The 19,790-nt window shown below is 41.8% G+C and overlaps 1 protein-coding gene across 1 annotated transcript in view; it reads left to right on the plus strand.

Annotated features, from left to right (window-relative positions):
• ERMP1 (endoplasmic reticulum metallopeptidase 1) overlaps nucleotides 1-17,721 on the plus strand; it is a 54,537-nt gene extending 36,816 nt beyond the window's left edge. Inside the window, exons 11-15 of the mRNA XM_055124098.1 lie at nucleotides 1,214-1,366; nucleotides 5,999-6,201; nucleotides 6,964-7,079; nucleotides 14,537-14,700; nucleotides 14,822-17,721. Coding sequence (XP_054980073.1) covers nucleotides 1,214-1,366; nucleotides 5,999-6,201; nucleotides 6,964-7,079; nucleotides 14,537-14,700; nucleotides 14,822-14,986 — 801 coding nt within the window. The 3' untranslated portion in view covers nucleotides 14,987-17,721. The remainder of the gene's footprint in view (nucleotides 1-1,213; nucleotides 1,367-5,998; nucleotides 6,202-6,963; nucleotides 7,080-14,536; nucleotides 14,701-14,821) is intronic.
• The last annotated feature ends 2,069 nt before the right edge of the window (nucleotides 17,722-19,790 follow it).

The raw sequence follows: 19,790 nt of genomic DNA on the forward strand, positions 1-19,790 counted from the left end.
GGTTTAAATGATTGTTTCTCAGAATGCTCCATTAAAACTTCTTTTTTGTTTGTTTTGTTTTCGGGCCACACCCAGTGATGCTCAGGGGTTACTCCTGGCTCTGTGCTCAGGAATTACTCCTAGCGGGCTTGGGGCACCTGGGCTCGGGGGACCATAGGGATGCTGCAGATCCAACTCTGGTCGGCCGTTTGCAAGGCAAATAAATGCCCTACCTTCTGTACTGTTGCTCTGACCCTGCTTCAAAATTTCTAAGGACCCAGAGACTTATATATACAAGTCATGTGTCCATTATAACTTTTTAAAATTCAGTGAAAACTGACTTTTTAGTGATTTAGGGGCCCAGAGAAGTAGCACAGCATATAAAACGCTTGCTTTGCACATGGCAGACCTGAGTTCAGTCCCTGAGTTTGATCCACTGTATCTCATAAGGTCCCCTGAACCCTAGAGAGCCAGGAGTAAGGCTTAGGCACAACCATGTGTGACACCCCCACCCCCACCCCCCAGTGCCCCCACTCCCACCCGCCAAAGAAAGCAAAGAAATACTAGAAGCATATTTAGGGTTATTATTATTATTATTATTTTTATGCCCATCTTGATTCTAAGCCACTTACTTTACCCACCCAAATTCAGATTTTTTTGTTTTGATATGCTAACTTGGCACCAGAAGGCAGTACTACTTTCTAAGGCAGTTTTCTGATCACATGCAGGCCATAGGCAGTGTGGAAGGTACATCTAAATGCTAGTTTCAGTGAATTCAGCACTTGGCACATTATAAAAAGCATTACCCACGGAACTTGGGTTTTTTTGAAATAAAGCTTTTAAGAAGCTTGCTTCTGGTTCTTTAGTAAAAGAATAATATTTGGTAAAGTTGAATACTATCTGCTGGACACAGTGATATCTAGAGTGTTCAAGTGAGGTCTTGGTATAATTCATGATGGACCTATATCCTCTAGTCTGATAACTGAGACACTGAGTTTTTATTTTTCCCTCTTGTGTCTGGCTACTTGTCAAAAAGGCAGTGTAACAGCAGATTGCAGCCCTTGCTCCATATGATCTGACCTGTGATGGACATCCTTATAGTCAATATGTTAGGTGGGAGTTTGTTAGCAAACAGTGAATTTTTCTTCACTGTCTGGAAAGTATTGCCTGTTATAAAATAGTCAAAACCACCTTTCTGCCAAGGTCTCTATAATTTTCCTATTTTTTGTTTTAGATTAACTTCATCTACCTTGTGAAAAGCACAAGAAAAACGTTGTTGACTTTAGCTGGAGTGAGTGCAATTACCTTCCTCCTTGTTTGCTGTGGAACTTTTTTCCCATATAGTTCCAACCCTGACAGCCCAAAGCCAAAGAGAGTGTTTCTACAGGTAAGAGTGATTTTGCGTCAGCTTTGAAAAATTCTGGAGAGGAAAGCCTTGTGTGTTTTTGAGCTTCACTAGACAACCAACTAACTTTTTTACTATTGACCTATTTAGTCATACTCAACTATTTTGTTTGTAAGGCAGCAGGGAGAATACAAAACATCAAGAGGCAGCCTTATCAGCTAACCATGCTTCACCTAGGAGAATGAACTGGAAATGTCCACTTCTTTTCTTTTTAAAAATTTTACTATCCTGATTATAAACATTTGCCTATCTAGAAAAACATGCAAATTTGTATCATGCAGTAATGAGTTTTTTAGAAGTCAGGATGGTAAAAATGTCTGCAGGATGAATAAAGATAAGAATTGTTAAAGCTGGCAAAATACATATTTTAAAGATAGCACATTGGGTAGGGTGTTTGCCTTGCATGCTGCCTACTGTCCCTCTTGAGAGCCCGGCAAGCTACTGAGGTATCCCACCTGCACGGCAGAGCCTGGCAAGCTACCTGTGGCGTATTCTATATGCCAAAAACAGTAACAACAATGAGCCTCATTCCCCTGACCCTGGAAGAGCCCCTGATACGGCAGCGTTAAGAAGGACAAACAAGGAGAGGCTGATAAATCTCAGGACCGAAATAGGCTGCCAAAACGAAGAAGGACTAAAATGACTGTTTGCACTTTCAATGCATGTACGCTGACATCGGAAGCATCCATCAAGGACCTGATGGTGCAAGTGCAGAAGATCAAGTATGACGTCATTGGAATGACTGATATGAGAAGGCATCAAACACATCACGCAGTTTTCAACACTGGAGAAGAACTGTTTCTCGGAACATGTGACAGTAGAGGCGTCGGTGGTGTCGGTGTCCTTGTCAACATGAACTTGGCCATGAGCATTGATTCATTCGAATGCCTAGCAACTTGAATCGGACTCTTATGTTTGATTAGATGTGGCTTGTTGCTGGCAGTTTCTATCTTCATCATCTACGCATCAACATCCAACTACGATGAAGAAGAAATTGAAAAGTTCTATTCTACATGGAGCTGGAGAAGTTCTATAAAGACCTCACCTTCTACAAGGTCATTGTTGGTGATTTTAATGCTAAGATAGGACCTAGAAGGTCACCCGAAGAACTCCACATCAGCACCCATTGCCTGGAATGGAACGAACAGGGTGAGAGACTGAGTTCATCATGTTGACCAAGACCATCCATGGTAACTCGAAGTTCCAGAAGGCCAAATCTAAACATTGGACATGAGAGTCTCCTGGTGGACAGTTCCACAACGAAATTGACCACATCATATTCAGTTGACGGTTTTGCTTGACCAATGTCGCTGTTGTCCCAAAATTCCAAACGGGATCAGACCACCATCTCCTTCGTGTGAAATTCTACTTCAAAGAGTGGGAGAAAGGGCTGCAAAGTTTAAGAAGAGAATTCCCAGAACAACCTCCAACTGGGAGCTCTTTGGAACTATTGCAGCAATATGGGAAGATGCCGTTGTTGACATCGACGAGGAATATGATCGATTGGTTCAGCACCTCCAGGATTGTGTGAGAAATGCAGAGAGAGAGAGAAAGCCACAAAAAGACACCTGTCTTTGGGAATTCTCCAGCTTATTCGCCAACATGGTCTGGCGCGAGCCTCAGGCAATCACAAGCTAAGGTCAGAGCTCACAAAGCTGTGCAGTGAAGCGATAAATGAAGACCTCAAAGAGAGAAGAACAACAGTGTTGGCCGATGCGGCAGGAGCCGGGAAAAGTATTTGTAACACCCGCCTTTGCTTCACCAACTACAAGGCCAAGATGACTGCCCTTTGATGTCTGATGGATCTATCACATCTTCCAGAAAGGCAATGGAAAAGGTTATCCATGACTTCTATTCAGATCTCTTTGATAGCCATGTCCACTTGCCCACATACCAAATTCCGAAGGATGGATATCGTTCCCAGCGTTCTCCCTTCCGAAATCCAACATGCCATTTTGTCAGTAAAGAAGCGTGCAGCTCCTGGTTCAGACAAGGTCAGACCCAAACACCTGAGGAATCTGCCGCCAGTACTCGTCAATAAACTGGCTTGGTTATTCACACGCTACCTGTCTGAATACAAGGTTCTGTCCCAATGGAAAACCAGCAGGACCGTTCTGTTGTATAAGAAGGAAGACATCCACGACATCGGCAACTACCGCCAGCCAGATCTTCCTGTTGTCCGTCGTCTACAAGTTATTCACTTGAGTCATCCTGAATAGGATTGGCAGAACACTAGATGAAGGACAATCATGCAAGCAAACCAGGTTGCAAAAAAGATTCAGCTCGATCAACCATACCCACACGGTGACCAAGCTCAATGAGGTTTTGCAAGAGTTCAAGATGCTGTTCTAATGTTCATTGATTTAAAGAAGGCCTTTGATTCTGTTGAGACTGAAGTGGTCTCAACCTAGCCAAACAGGGCTTTTAAACTCAGTACATCAGGATCCTCCGTGAGCTGTATTATGGATTCAACATCAGGATCTCATCATTCTACAAAGAAGTGATCATCGACATAAAGAGAGGGGTTTGGCAGGATGACACCATTTCACTGAAACTCTTCACTGCCACCCTCGAGAACATCATATGATGACTGGAATGGGAAGGAATTGGAGTGAAGATAGATGGTCAGCAACTACACCACCTCCGCTTCACTGATGACATAATTCTAATAACACCAAATATCAGCCAAGTGACACGAATGCTGGCTGACTTCAACCGTGAGTGTGGAACGGTCAGACTACAGCTGAATCTCACGAAGACAGTGTTTATGAGAAACTCATTTGCTGTCAATGGAATGAACATCTTCAAATGCAGCAGTTATGTGTACCTAGGTTGAGAACTCAACATGACAAATGACCTGAACTGCGCAGGAGGAAGAGAGCAGCATGGAACACTTTCAAGAGCGTCGAAGAAGTGGGTAAGAGGACGAAAAACCTCAGGCTCCAGGCACATCTTTTCGACTCCACCGTTTTTCCTGCATTAACGTACGCCTCAGAGACATGGGCTCTACGAAAATAGGATGAGAATACTATTTGGGTATCCCAAAGAGGAATTGAAAGACCTATGCTTGGAGTATCACATTTCACTCAGATGAGAGAAGGAATCCATAGATCTGACCTCCATCGATGATCAAGAATCAGGGACGCTGTCTCATTTACCAAGGTGTTGAAAGTCAGATGGGCTGGACACATAATGCGATTTAGAGATGACTGCTGGACTAGAGCTGTTACCGACTAGATTCCATGGGACATCAAGACCGCGTGGCCGCCCACCTATGAGATGGGTCAGACTTCTTTGTCAAAACCCTAAATGAACAGTTTGAGGCTCTTTGTGTTCCTGGAGCAAGCAGATGCCATTGGGCTACACTAGCATGCGACAGGAATGAATAGAGATGTTACTGGCCCCCCGCTCGAACAAATTGATGAACAATGGGATGACAAGTTATACAAGTGATTATAGTTAACATAGTTACAACAGTGTTAACATTTATGGTTTTGCTATACAAAGCTACTGTTAGACTTAGTTACTTGTTAAATTAGACTTAGTTACTAAAATACTAAAATACAGAAATCCAAAACTGCTTGGCCGCTATTGCAGCCGCACGACCTCATATCTCCTCATCCTCAGCAATGGAAAACAAATTATCAAATGCTTCCTTTTCAGCAGGTCCGACGTTGGTGGGGGAAACTCCAAACAATAATAGTGAGTTTTTTGTTGAAATATTGAATGTAATCAAAGTTTACTTTGATTACTTTGAGAAAACAAAGTGAAATTTACCAGCTACACAGGCGGGGTGGGGGGGTGGGGGGCGGTATACTGTGATTCTTGGAGCTGGAATATGTGCACTGGTGAAGGGATGGGTGTTTGAGCATTGTATAACTGAGACTTAAACCTGAAAGCTTTGTAACTTTCCACATGGTGATTCAATAAAAAAATAAAATTAAAAAAAAATCTTTAAAAAAAAAGGTGCTACTACACCTTCACCACCACTAATGTGCCAAAACCCTCTCCCACTGTCCTTGTATCACTTTTGGTTCCCTTTTCCCTCCTCTCCCATTACTTGTTAGTCTCAGTCATAATCTAAGGCCAAGGCCTTTTCATCAGTCAATACTGTCTTAAAATAGGCATTTTAAAATGCTAGCAAAAACTGATGTTAGATACTGTGACTTCTTTTTTTCCCCACGACCAAGTGAGACTCTCTTGCTGTTTTGCCACTGTAATTAATTGTTTTTTATTGGCGAATAGTCTCATTGTGGGAGGAGGCCCCAGGGAATTTGTCATTTATATTGTTCTTGGGCATTTGGATGGTTTCTAGCTTTTGCTAATGTGAACAGTTCCCAGTCAGTCCTCTTGAATCTTGCAGATTTCTGTATGGTGCAGATTCAGGAGAGGGCCGGCTTGAAGGGTATGTCCATATTAATTCAGTAACTGCCAAGCAGTTTCCTAAAGAGATTGTGCCAGGGTATTCACGTGCCAGCAGTGTATGTGAGTTCTGACTCTATGTCCACATGGTTACTTGGAATTGTCAGACTTAATTGATTTGTGTTTATCTGGGGGTGGGAATATGGGTGAAGTAGCTGAAGCACTTTTTTTCATTAGTCTTGTTCTTTTCAGCATACGACTAGAACCTTTCATGGCCTAGATGGAAACGTAGTTAAGCAGGACTCTGGAATATGGATCAATGGGTTCGATTACACTGGGATGTCTCACATAACGCCCCACATTCCTGAGATCAATGATACCATCCGAACTAACTGTGAGGAGAATGCACCCTTTTGTGGTTTCCCGTGGTACCTTCCAGTACACTTTCTGAACAGGTGGGTCCTTACTTGGCTGCTTTAGTTGGATGTTAGTTTGTTACGACCCATTTTTTTATGGTGGTTCACTAGGTCTGTATTTTATTACTTAAAATGATTCAACATAGACGCCATATGTATTACCTTATCATGATAGAGTTGTTTCTCTAGTGGGATATCGTTTTTAGAGCATCGTTCTGCCTTTTCAAATTTCAGCAGTCTTGCCTCTAGAAGTCTGAGTAGGTAGGCCAGGTAGTAGCCCCGCTAACTGACCTCAGAGATTGCAGTTAAGCTTCACTCTCAAATTATTTTTATTTCTGGGAAGTTTCGATGGTTTGGCGGTGCAGGACTGGCTGCAGATCAGGGTGGAAGGAGAAATCAGATGGGTGGTGGATTCTAGATCCCATGGGGGCCTTTGTTCTTCACTTTGGGAAGATTTCATTCTGCTGTAGCCTGTGCTTCACAGGATTGGTACTGATGCTCATTTACAGCAGTTTATTCTCACACACCAGTAGGTGTTTCATACAGTCTAAGCACTTCCATGAGTTTTTTTTTTTTCTTTTTGGATCACACCCGGTAATGCACAAGGGTTACTCCTGGTTCTGCACTCAGGAATCACCCCTGGCGGTGCTCAGGGGACCATATGGGATGCTGGGAATCGAACCCGGTCAGCCGCATGCAAGGCAAACGCCCTACCTGCTGTGCTATCGCTCCTGCCCCTCCATGAGTTATTGATAGTAAATAATAAAGCATCCTAAGTACGGAGGCTCTCTTTCCAAACAGAAAAAGCTGGTATCTTCCTGCCCCAGAAGTCTCTCCAAGAGATCCTGCACATTTCAGACTTGTATCCAAAGAACAGACACCCTGGGACTCTGTAAAACTGACATTTGAAGCGAAAGGTGAGTCATTTGACAGTTTTTTGTTGTCTTCATTATATCTTAAAAATTTTTAATAAATAGCCTGTTAATAGTGCTAATATAAATTCACATACATATAAATGTAATAGCCATAATAGCCAACTTAGAAGAACATATGATATTTAGCCATAATTGAAGCACATGTTGCATATAAATGAAGGCACTGTGATTACAGTTTAGTTTTGATTACAGTTTTGTTTTGTGATCATACAACAATGATTACAGTGTATATAATTCCAACACCACACCCTTCAGCCCTCATATTCTATTTTTTTTCTAAACTGCTCTTTATTTTCTCATTTATTTTTTTGTTTTCAGAAAACATTTTATTTATGGGGGAATGGGGAAGGAGGGAATGCAGGGAAGCTCCCAGATTACGGGAGGTAAAATACTCGGAAGACCATCTGCATGATGAGATATAACACTTTTCACTAATTGTCTTCTAAGGAAATGCTTGTAACAAATCATCATGAACAACTTTGTAAACCACAGTGTTTAAATAAAGAGTGTGTGTATGGGTGCATGCAAGCAGACCATTCTTAGAGGCCAGAGATAGTACTGCAGGTAAGGTGCTTGCCTTGCACATCTTCATACTGGGTTCAATACCTGTCATACCATATGATCTCCTGAGCCCGCCAGGAGTCAGCCCTGAGCATCCCAAATCCAAAATAAATAAAAATAAAACTATTCCTAGCCAGAGCCATACAAAAGCTTAGGTATAGAACGTGACTGATCTTATCTGCAAATAGTCTTATTTCTTCTTTACTGATTCTCATGCCTTCTAGTTAAACTCGTTGCCCTACTGTCTTATATTTGTATCATAATACAGAGGAGCTGTGGGCACAGTGAGCATCCTTAATTTATTCGTGATATTAGTGCAAAGTTCTCTGTTGTTTTCTTGGCTCGAGGAGTAAGGTTTCTTTTTTTTATTGTGTGAAACAGTTGTCATTTTATGGATTTCTTCAAGTAAGGTATTGTTTTTAATTTTATTAAATACTAATTTTAGTAAATACAGGGAATGGTAGGATTTTTCTCCTTGATCTTTATTTTTGGACTATACCTGGCTCAGGTATTGTCATGGGGTACCAGGGGTCAAACCCAGAGCCTCTGTATATAAAACTTGGCGCCAGCTCTGTGATCCATATCTTTAGCCCATAATTTTTTAAATATTACACCTTTCTGAAATGTCATTGTCTATAAATTTATAAAAGTTATTTTATTGAAGCACTATGATTTACAAAGTTATTCATAGTTGTTTTAGACACGGAGTATTCATTCAGCACTGATCCAACACCAGTGTCAACTTCCCTCCACCAGTGTGTTCCCAGGTTCCCTCCCATACTCCAAACCCTAGCCCGACAGACACATTTTTAAGTTTGTTTCATGCTTTCACTGTTCTTGACCTTTCCCGTTTCTTCTCATCTGCTTCTGATTTTCCCTCTCCCCCCAACTCTCTTTCTTTCTACCTATATTCTGGGGCTCTGGATGATCTAGGCATCTCCATTTTAAACCACTGCATTCTCTCATCAGTTATTTTATTTTATTTTTTCTTTTTGGGTCACACCTGGCAATGCACAGGGGTTACTCCTGGCTCATGCACTTAGGAATTACTCTTGGCAGTACTCAGGGGACCATATGGGATGCTGGGAATCAAAACCGGGTTGGCTGCATGCAAGGCAAACGCCCTACCTGCTGTGCTATGGCTCCAGCCTCACATCAGTTATTCTAAATACCACATAAAAGTGATACCATACTGTTTAATCCTTTTTCTTCTAGCTTACTTCACTCAACATGATGTCTTCCAATTCCATCCTTGTTGCAGCAAGTTTCATGATTCCATCATTCCTTACAGTTGTGTAATATTCCATCATATATATGTGTGTATATATATACATATATACATATATACATATGTATACACCACCTCTTCATCACTGGGTGATCTGCTCAAGGGTCTCAAGGGTGGGATTCCATCCACCCTTGAGACCCTTTCTCTTTTCCTCAACTAGTAATCCATTTAACCAAATTAAATTTACTTCTTATAATATTTCTAGTCATTTTGTATGAACACAGTAAGAGATATATTACGCCTAAAGGTTGGTTCTTCCTGGGGACATCTCGATATATATCCCAGAGTGCAGTCCTCAGGCCAGGTTAGTCTTCCTAACCCCAGCAGGGTCCTTATTCAATTACTTCTTTTGGGTCATGGCAGAGTTTGTTCCATGATCGTGCTTTTAACTTATTTTGTCCCTTTTTAATGTCAGGGTAGCTTACAGCTTGCCCTGGGACCCTCCTTTTGCGGATGTTAGTTAGTGAGGACTACTGAGGTTTAAGTAAGGTAAATATGATGAATGCCCAGGAGTAAATATTGTTTCGGAATCAATTAACACCCATGTTAAAAAAGGATTGTATCCACTGTCTTCCTGTGTCTGTACAAAGTGGACATTGCTAATTAAGCCATGCAAATGACATAAAGGAAAGAGAAAAGCAATATAGGATTATTAGTGCTTGATGGAATTGGGTGTGCCTCAGGGGCATTCTTGTGGGAGTAACTCAGTAAACCTAAGCTCCCTGCAGAAGGAGCAAGGACAACCCAATGTTACCCAGCACTTGAAGAATGTGGTCTGTATTTGGGTATAGAATGCATTGAATCTACATATTAGTTTGGGTAGTGTGGTCATTTTGACAATATTGGTTCTTATCCATGAGCCTGGAATGTTTTGCCTTTATCTAAGGTCTTTTTCAGTTTATACAGTGTTTTGAATTTTTCATCGTATAGTTCTCTCACCTCTTAAGTTGATTACTAGGCAACTTGATGTTTTTGGACACTTTTACATTGGATGTTTTTTTATTTTTTGGTGATGAAAACTCAGGATATATTTCCGTAATGACTTTCATATGTATACTACCTTAGTTCTAGCTGTAATCATGTTATATACTATGTCTGTAGAATTTATCTTATAACTAAACATTTGTGCCTTTAAAAAAATTTAATATAGACAAAAGCCATGCCTATTGATACAATTCTAGAGTTAAAGCTGATCAGATAACAAAGCTCTGATATTAAAATCAATATGTATAAAAATCAATTTTTATGTAGAAATTGTTATATCTTATCACTGGGTTGTAAAGTCCTTGTTTAAGAATTTACTAAGTTGTTGCTAGTTGAGCCTTCTGAGTTACTGTTTTTGTTTGCTGAGTTTAGTTGGCTTCTAGGTTACTTTCCCAGCGAATTTGGCGTGTTCCTACTCAAATTTCAGTATTGAGGAATTAGGAGGTCCAGAGACTTCCGGATATATGGTCTGGGCAAATGAGTTGACAGGCAGTGGATATGGGCGGTGGGTGAGGCTGCACGAGTTTCCAGAAGTACAGGGAGTGGGGGAGGCTTCCTGACACCCCCTCCCCACACACACCCAGAGTTCTCAGCCTGGGCACTGAAAAACTAAACTGACAGCAGCTTGGTGTCTCTGGAGAGAATATTCGTGAATCAGTGGAGTTGAGCCCCTGGTGTGACTGCAGTAGTGTGGCATGGGTGTGGATGCCAAGGTCACCTGCCTCCAGATGATGCCCCGAGTGTTTAGCTGCTGAGACCAGCGTTCCCATGTATTTTAGCTGTTTGATTGCCTCTCTTCAGAGCTTTAGTCCTGAATCACTAGAGCAGGCCCAATAGCTGGTCTTGCCTAGGGGTGGGTACAGTGGGAAGGGAAGAAGAACAGGGGTCCTGTTTGCAGCCATGTAGCTGATGGGCCATGAGGGTGGGGTGGCGGAGATTGAACTCTGCAGGTCCCCCACCTAGGTTGGAGATAGAGGAAAAGGAGTGGACCTGATCCCTGCCTAGCCTAGCCCGCTCACAGGGCAGAAGGGAAGGGTTCCCTAGGCTGCAGGCATGTAGTTGTTATGGGCTTCAGGGCAGGGTGGGTAATTCCAGGCTCCTCAGGGCACCCAGGTAGATTGGCGATAGATGGATGTGAGCAGACCCAGTCACTGGCGTAGCCCAAGGTCCTGTTTAGACATGGATGGCAGAAGGATGGGAATCTCCAGGCTTGAAGACATGTGGCTATTTGGGGCTCCCAGGCCCAAGGGGAGAACTGGGCTCCCACTTAGCTTGAATGATGAGAAGCAGGCCCAATCTCTGGCTAGCCTAGTGGCTAAGGAGGGCAGGGCAGAAGGATGGGGTTCCCCCAGCTTTTAGATGTCAAGACTTGAGGGTGGAGTGGGGGAGGTCTGAGCTCTAGAGCACACCCACCTAAGTTCAAGGATAGTGGACATGAGGTGGACCCAGTCCTTGGTCAGGGTACAGGGCCCAGGGCAGAAAGATGGGTTCCCCAGGCTTGCAGGGACATGGCTGTCAGGGCTGGAGTGCAGAGCGGGGGACTTCTAGGCTCACTGGGCAGCTACCTAGGTTGAAGGATAGATGGACACAGAGCAGATGCAATTCCTGGCCTAGGGGCAGCATAAGGAGACAGGGGCAGAAGGATGGGGTTCTCTAGTTTGCAGGCTGGTCAGCGATAGTGTGGGGAAGTCGGGGCTGTGCAGGGCATCACATTCACGTAGGTTAGAGTACAGACATGAGACCGGGCCTATCCCTGGCCTCACCTAGCAGCATGGTGTGGCTTGCAGGGCAGAAGGATCCCATTCCCCAGGCTTGAGGCATGAAGCAAGCCTAGTCCCTGGCTTACACTTAAGCTGAGTTAAGCAGAATGGGTTCCCCCAGGATTGCAGGCACCTGACTGAGCAGGGCAGGGGAGGTCCGGGCTCCACAGGGCGCACTTAGGTTGGAGCATGTTAGACATCAGGCAGACTCAGTCCCTGGCCTAGGAATAGGGTATTTCATGGGCGGAGGGAGGATGGGGTTCCCGGGTCTCCAGGCACATGGCTGATTGGGGTGTACAGTGAAGCTAGCGAGTCTGGGCTCCACAGGGCACCCAGCTAGGTTGTAGTATAGACAGACGAGAAGCAGGCCCAATCCCAGGGTTAGCTTAGAAAAGTGGTGCAGTGCAAAGAACAGAGGGGTGGGGTTCCTCATGCTTGCAGGCATGTGGCCGACTGTGCCTTGATGGCAGTATGTCCAGGCTCTGCGGGGCCCTGCCTCAGTTGGAGGATACCCGGATATGAGACGGGCCTGGCCGGGCAGGGTGCAGCATGGAGGGAGATTTGGGGCTCTCCAGGCTTGGAGGTGTGTGGATTATTGGGGCTTTCAGGCCTCTTCAAAAATTTGTACAGTTTTGGGGCTGGAGCGATAGCACAGCCGGTAGGGCGTTTGCCTTGCACACGGTCGACTCGGGTTCGATTCCAAGCATCCCATATGGTTCCCTGAGCACCGCCAGGGGTAATTCCTGAGTGCAGAGCCAGGTGTGACCCAAAAAGCCAAAAAAAAAAAAAAATTGTGCAGTTTCTTTGAATACAGTATATATTTGAGTGGCTTTATACCAAAGCAAAAATTTTATGTAATGGCAGTCAGGTATCTAATATACTGGTATTCAGTACTGATATTTGGTCTCTACTTTGATAGCACTTTTATGATTTTGTCTTTTATTTTTTATATTCTTGCTTTTGTATGATATCTTCTTTGCTTAATCTATTGTATTTATATTTCTAGGTCTATTTTCATTAATTTTTTTTAAAGAACCATGATTTACAATTGGTGGTTGCAGTTTTTACATATAATGTCCTATTATTTAAAAAAAGGAAGTTGACACCTAGTGTTAACTTCTCTCCACCAGTGTTCCCTTGTCCCGTACCCCTACCCCCCACCCCCACTGTGCCACCCCAGCCTGCTACCTTGACAGGCACACTATAAAGTTTGATGGTTGTATTTTGGATCTTGTGTTTTCAGTGTTCTTGAGCCTGTACTTTGGATATATAGCTATACCTTTCCCCCACATTACCCGTATACCAGAGGCCCCTCATCTGTTCCCCCATTACTTCTCTTACTCATCTTCCTCCTTCCCCATTTGATTTCTTTCCTTCTCTGTCCGTCTACTCTCTATAGTCCTAGGATCAAGGCATTTCTCCCTTAAAACACTGCATTCTCTCATCCACTTATTCTGTATGCCACGAATACGTGAGATCATCTGTGTCTGTCCAACATGTTATCTTCCAGTTCCATCCAGGTTGCAGCATATGGCATGGTTCCACTGTTCTTTGCAACTGCATAGGGCAATATTTACTGAAAAAAAATTTGGAGAGGTACACCCAGAGATTCTTAGGGCTCATTTCCTGGTTCTGTACTCAGGGCTCACACTGGCAGAGCTTGGGAGACCATGGGGTATTGGGGACTGAACCCAGGTCAGCCGCATGCAAGGAAAGCACTCTCATTTGTTGTACTATTTATTCAGCCAAATACTCTTTCTTTCTTACAATGTAAATGAGATGTTGACTTGTTATTGAAAATGTGTAAAACCCTTTAGCAAGCTAGGAGCAAACATATTTTTCTTAATTTAGTAGAGGGCAACCATATACACTCTTAGTACCATGTCACATGTTGGGAAGTTTGTCTTGTCCTTTAAAAAAGCAGCTCTTTTAATGCTTCTTGTAAAACTAGTTTTAAAGACTATGAATTAAGTTGTTGCCTGTCATCTGGCCATGAAGCTCAGTATTATTTCAGATCTGATTGATAATATATCTGGATTGAGTATTCTTGGCTAAGTGCTCATTTTTTGTACTACATCCTCTACACTTTTTTTTGGCTTGAACATCTTATTTGGTAGATCTGATGTGAGTCTTATGGGCTTTCCTTTTTCTCTACGTTCCTTTTTTTTGATCTTGATGCATTCAGTATTGTCTCTCTTTAGCTTGTGGTATTTTGACTAGTGTGTCTTGCCATTTTCCTAGTTGAGTCTATTTCTGCCTAGATGCTTCAGGCCTCTTGATTCGGTGCCTGTAATCCTCAACTCTGGAAAATTCTTATCAGTGGATTAACTATTGTTTCTTCATCACTTTGCCTTCCTGTTCTTGAGGGGCTCTGATGGTTTATATTGTTCCCCTTGAACTTATCCTAGGGTTATTTTCAGTGTTTGTTACATGCAACATTTAGACATTAAACTTTTACTGTATCCTCAGTATTTGTCTTTTTAATCTATCTGATGTATTTAAATCACTTTCAGTTTTTTGTCATTTTTTTTCAGCTGTTGGGGGAAGCTTATTCTATAGATGTCTAAGATTCATGGGTACTTTTACTCTTGTGTGGTTAAATGACAATGCCAAGATTTGAACATGTTTTCTTATTGTAAGTTCTATACCTTATATGCTGCATTTCATCCCTGTCACTGTTGATGCATACTCATGGTTCAAATGGGTAGCTCTCCATTAGCCTCCTGGAAGCTCTGACATGAAAAGGCATTAATCTTTATGATCTGGTTTGGGTGGTGGGTTAATTGCATGTCATTTGATGACTGTTTCGGAGATTCAGCAATTCAATCTTTCCTCTTTTCTTTCAGGACCAACACATATGTCATTCTATGTTCGAACCCACAAAGGGTCAACGCTCTCTCAGTGGTCTCTTGGCAATGGGACTCCAGTCACAAGTAAAGGAGGAGACTACTTTGTATTTTACTCCCATGGACTCCAGGCCTCTGCCTGGCAATTCTGGATAGAAGTACAGGTCAGGATTTCCAAGCATTGATTGTTATTGATCCAGTGTTCCTAGGTGTTTCGGGCAGGAAGCTAGTCATCAGTATTGTGTATTCATAAAACCATAGAAATAACTGATTTTTCTCTGCCAGGTCTTGGAAGAACAACCCGAGGGAATGGTCACCGTGGCCACTGCTGCCCACTATCTTTCTGGGGAAGAAAAGAGGTCCTCCCAGCTGGATGCTCTGAAAGAGAAGTTTCCAGATTGGACATTTCCTTCTGCCTGGGTGTGCACCTATAAGCTCTTTGTTTTTTAATCTTGTAGATGAACTTTTAAGACCATGATCCAGTGAGATAGTCTGTGTGACAGTTTTGTCCTTTGTTACACAGAAAAAATGCAAGCCAGTGAGTTTTTAATGAGTATGAGTTCAGAGTTTTGTGGGCTAACACCTTTCAGGTCACTATAATGGTTATGCTGTTAAGTAGTGATGCATGGCCTTTATGACACTTGAAAAATACCAGTTTTCTGGTACATAAACACCTGTGGGTACTGCCACTACACATTTGCATCTTTTCTATGACCTTAAGGACAAAAGCCAACAAACCACTTCAGTTATTCCTTTAGGATCATGAAAGATGTAGAAGGTAAGACAAATAACATTTCTCAGTGAAGTCCTAGACCATTTTGTGTGAATATGGTGGAGACCTAACTCTGTTGGTCCCTGGAGAGCAAATGTAAGTGCTAGGGAACACCCACGGGGCTTTTGCGCCTCAGCCTGTGCCAAGAGTCCTGCTCCTTCAGGCCTTTGGACCATGCTTTCTCCGCTGCACTGAAGCCCAGGACCCCTGTTAAGTGGCTCCTATCCTGACAGGGGTGCCCTGTGATTTATTATTACACTTTGACTTTTTTTTTGTTTGTTTTTTTGGGTCACACCTGGCAATGCTCGGGGGTTACTCCTGGCTCTGCACTTGGGAATTACTCCTGGTGGTGCTCAGGGGACCATTTGGGGTACTGGGGATGGAACCCAGGTTGGCTGTGTGCAAGGCAAATGCCATACCTGGTGTACTTTCGCTCCGTTCCCTTTATGATACTTTTATTGCCTGTTTTCCTCTTAAACCTCTGATTCCTCTCTCCACCATAATCATTTTGAGAAAAGGAGCATTTATTCAGCTATTTTCTGTATTTTTCAACTCTTAACTTTCTTCTTTGAAGCACTGAGTTGTCATGGTGACTAATCTGAGTGAGGAGAGTGGGGAGGAGGCTGGAAATTTTCCAAATATATCTGTTTTGAAGGATTCACCTGCTAACCAAGGTTAGTGCTTAATTCTATTGATGCCCTGCATCTGTACTTCTCAAGTGTCTTTTGTCCAATTGAACAGATCCGTTTCTTAGTTACTGTCCAGTGGACTTGTTTTTCCTGAGACGTGAGGTAGTTGGCACTGGAGAGAAACCACTAGACATGTAACCGTGGCATTCAGATCATGTCTAATGGAAGCCTTGGGACTGAAAGGTGCTTTTTACTTTGATGAAGATGGGCATGTAGCTCGCAAGGCATATCACAGCAGTGCCTCTTACGATTTAGTGGGTCCAGTGGCAGCTGCAGCAGAAGGGTTTAGTGAGATCAGTGCTAAGTTCTGCTAGATTCCGTCTTTTTCAGGAAGTGGAAAAATGCCTAGGCCAAAAAATGTTTTAAAAGCCATAATAAAACAATAGTGGCATCAAATCCAAGCCTAGTATGTGTTGCTGGAGGAAACTCTTAAGGCTACTTGTACATTATACTTTTCTTTACCATACAACTATTGCTTAACTGAATTGTAACTCCTGAAAAAATTTTGACTGGGTCTACACTGAGAGGGCTGTAGCCAGAGCTAAAAGACATGTAAATTTACAACGTGCAGATGCTGAACTTGCAACTACTCTTGTCCTTGGATTTTGTAGAAACCATGCTTTAACAGTCTCTGATGCTCTCAGTCTATGGCTGTCAAGTATTTCTGCCAGGCAGTACATGTTTGCAGTGTTCATTGCTCATATAATCACAGTTGTGGAGAAAAAGAAACAGTAATATCAATGAATTTGAAAATGTGGATATATTTTTTTTGTCCCCGTGGTTATTCTGATATAGAGCACAAGGAATTGTAGCAAAGGAAAAAAAAAATCTGTAGTGAGAAAGGCACTAAGGAAAACAAATAGTTCCTCTGATTCCTCCTTTAAGGATGTTCTACCCTCTTTCAGCAATAATCATGATTTTTCTCTTTGCCTTTGGGTTATTTTCCTATTTAAACAATTTTATTTTTCTTTAGCATTATGAAGCTTCAAGATTTTGTGAGGTCAGTAGCGACAAAAATGTTTACTAGTCTCAGGGCATGCTTAATATTCTGGGGAATTGTTTTATGTTTAGAAATGGTTAAGTAATTATACACAAGTTCATGACTGTTAATAATAAGCACACTAGCAAGCAGATCAGTAGCCTCTGAAACTAAAGGACTTTTTTTTCCTAAAATGCATTATTTTCTACAGAATTTAAATGTAAGCAGCACAGAACTGAACATTCAGTGAAAGAAGGAAGAATTATGGTTTTTGAAGAAATTCTGTAAAAAGACACATTGAGTCTGACCTAAGAGCTATTGTATTAAGTACTTCTGTTCATACAAAATTATGATAGAATTCTAAAATGTTAGAAGTGGGCTGGGGTTGGGGGTGGGGCATAAACCGAGCTTACTGACTCAGGAAATGTAGAAAGAAACGATCATGTCCATCCATTTGGTTCATTGGTTTGCTGATATGCTGAGGACTAATTGTTGCCTTACAATGTTATTAAAATAAAATTTTTAACCTGCTAGTATTGAGGTTTCTTTAATAAATCTTTGTTAATGTTATGTTCTGTTGTATACCCACATTTGAAGAAGTGCTGTTAAGCCTCTGTAAGTATATAATTATTACTATATTAATGGGTGATGGACATGAAGAACTTGCTACTGAAACACTATTTCAGTTGGAATCCCCTGTAACTATGAATAAAAAGGATGTCTAGTAAATGTTAAAATTCTCACATAACACTGACAGAAATCTAAGATTTTTGTGCAGCTTCTCTCACTTTGAGTAAATTTATTTATTTATTAACAGTTCATTGGAAGGTGTGGCCGCTGGAGCATGTGTACAAGTTTCCCCTGCTGAGCTAAGTCAGGAAATTTATTGCCAATTATTTTTGTGTGATATTTTTAACATTCCCAGAACACCCATATAACCTAAGAATCGGGGAGAGAAAGAGAGAGAGGAGAGAGAGAGAATAGGCCTGAAGAAGACAACTTGCCTTGCTGTCTTGCACGCAACTGACCCAGTTTTGAGCCCTGGGACTACACATAGATATATATTAGATATATATGCCCCCCCACATTGCATGAATAGCCCCTGAACAAACAAAAAATCTACTGAATCATACCAAATTATCATTGGCTAACACAGGAAACTTGCATTATTAACTTAAACTTGCATTTCAGAGCCAGTGAAGCCAATAATATGGTCTTATGTCTTTGGCTTCATTTGTTAAATATTTTTTGGTTTTTGTGGGCAACACATCTAGCTGTGCTCAGGGAATATACCCAGGTAAGCCACAAACAAGGCAAGTGCCTACCCACTGTACTATCTTTCCAGTCCTTACTTGTTAAATATTGTAAATGGGATACTTATCCTAGGCAATTGTAGAATGCACCAGCATATTTTTTTGAAATCTGATTTAGAGGCATGTGTGTGTGTGCTGGGGATCAAAGCCAAGGTACCATAACCAAGGATTTATCTCAAACACCGTATTAATGGAATGAAATTAAGAATTACCACCTGATTGATGACATCAATAAATGAGAAAACAATATTTTGACAAAGCCCCAACAATTTTTCCCAATAAACACATAACAGAGGTAATATGGGGATAATTCAATTAGCATAATTTTGATAAAATATCCTCCTGAGATGACCACAGAAGATTCAATAGCTATTACTTTGCCACATCTATTGAAACTATGGAATTCCTATGAGAACAATTTTACAAGAGGGAGTCAGATTATTAAAACTATCCCTGGTTACAGAAGACAGGTTTTTTTTTTTTTTTGCTTTTTGGGTCACACCTGGCAATGCACAGGGGTTACTCCTGGCTCTGCACTGAGGAATCACCCCTGGCGGTGCTCAGGGGACCATATGATGGGATGCTGGGAATCAAACCCGGGTCGGCCGCGTGCAAGACAAACGCCCTACCCACAATGCTATCGCTCCAGCCCCATGACAGGTCTTTTATTTAGAAAATGGTAAGGAATCCACAAGAAGCTCAGTAATAAATTCAGCACTATTTAGGATCCAATTTACAGAAATCTTAGTATATAATATTTCTTGAGCCACACCTAGTGGTGTTCAGGGTTACTACTGGCTCAGGGATCACTTCTGGTGTGTCTGAGAGACTGTATGGGGGATTAAACTCTCATACGCTGAGTAAAAGGCAAGTGCCCTACCCATTGGCTCCCACCCAGTATTTCATATACTAATAAAGAACAATGCAAAAGTGAAGAACACAAGTTGCAACAAGAAAACTTCTTGTAAGAAGAAATGTAAAAAAAATTCAAGTTTTTACACTGGAATCTACAAAACATTGCTGAAAGAAACTAAAGAAGACAGGTTACTGGAAAGACACCTATTGTCCATGGATTACAAGGCTTAGTACTAAGAAGGCAACATTTTCCAGAAAATCGATCAAAAATTGATTACAATCTCTATAACCCCCACCCCCGCCTTTTGTGCATGTGTGCACGTGCAGAAATTGACCAACTGATCCTAAAATTCATCCAGAAATATAAAGAACGAGGAGTAGCCAAAAGCATCTTTAAAAAGCAAAGACAAGGCACATTTTTAATAAGTTCCTATAGTGATAGTGGTATTATGAACAGACATATAAATCAATGCAATATAACTGATACTTCAGATATAAATCCATGCATTCAAATAGGAAGTAATATAGCTTTGAAAATCCACTGGGGGGGGAATGTTTTCACTAAATGCTGCTATGACAACTGCATATCCATATCCAAAACAACAAAGAGCTCAGTGGTAGAAGGCATATCTCACATGTCTAAGTC

This window comes from Sorex araneus, chromosome 1 (assembly GCF_027595985.1).
Source record: "Sorex araneus isolate mSorAra2 chromosome 1, mSorAra2.pri, whole genome shotgun sequence".
Classification (NCBI taxonomy): Eukaryota; Metazoa; Chordata; class Mammalia; order Eulipotyphla; family Soricidae; genus Sorex; species Sorex araneus.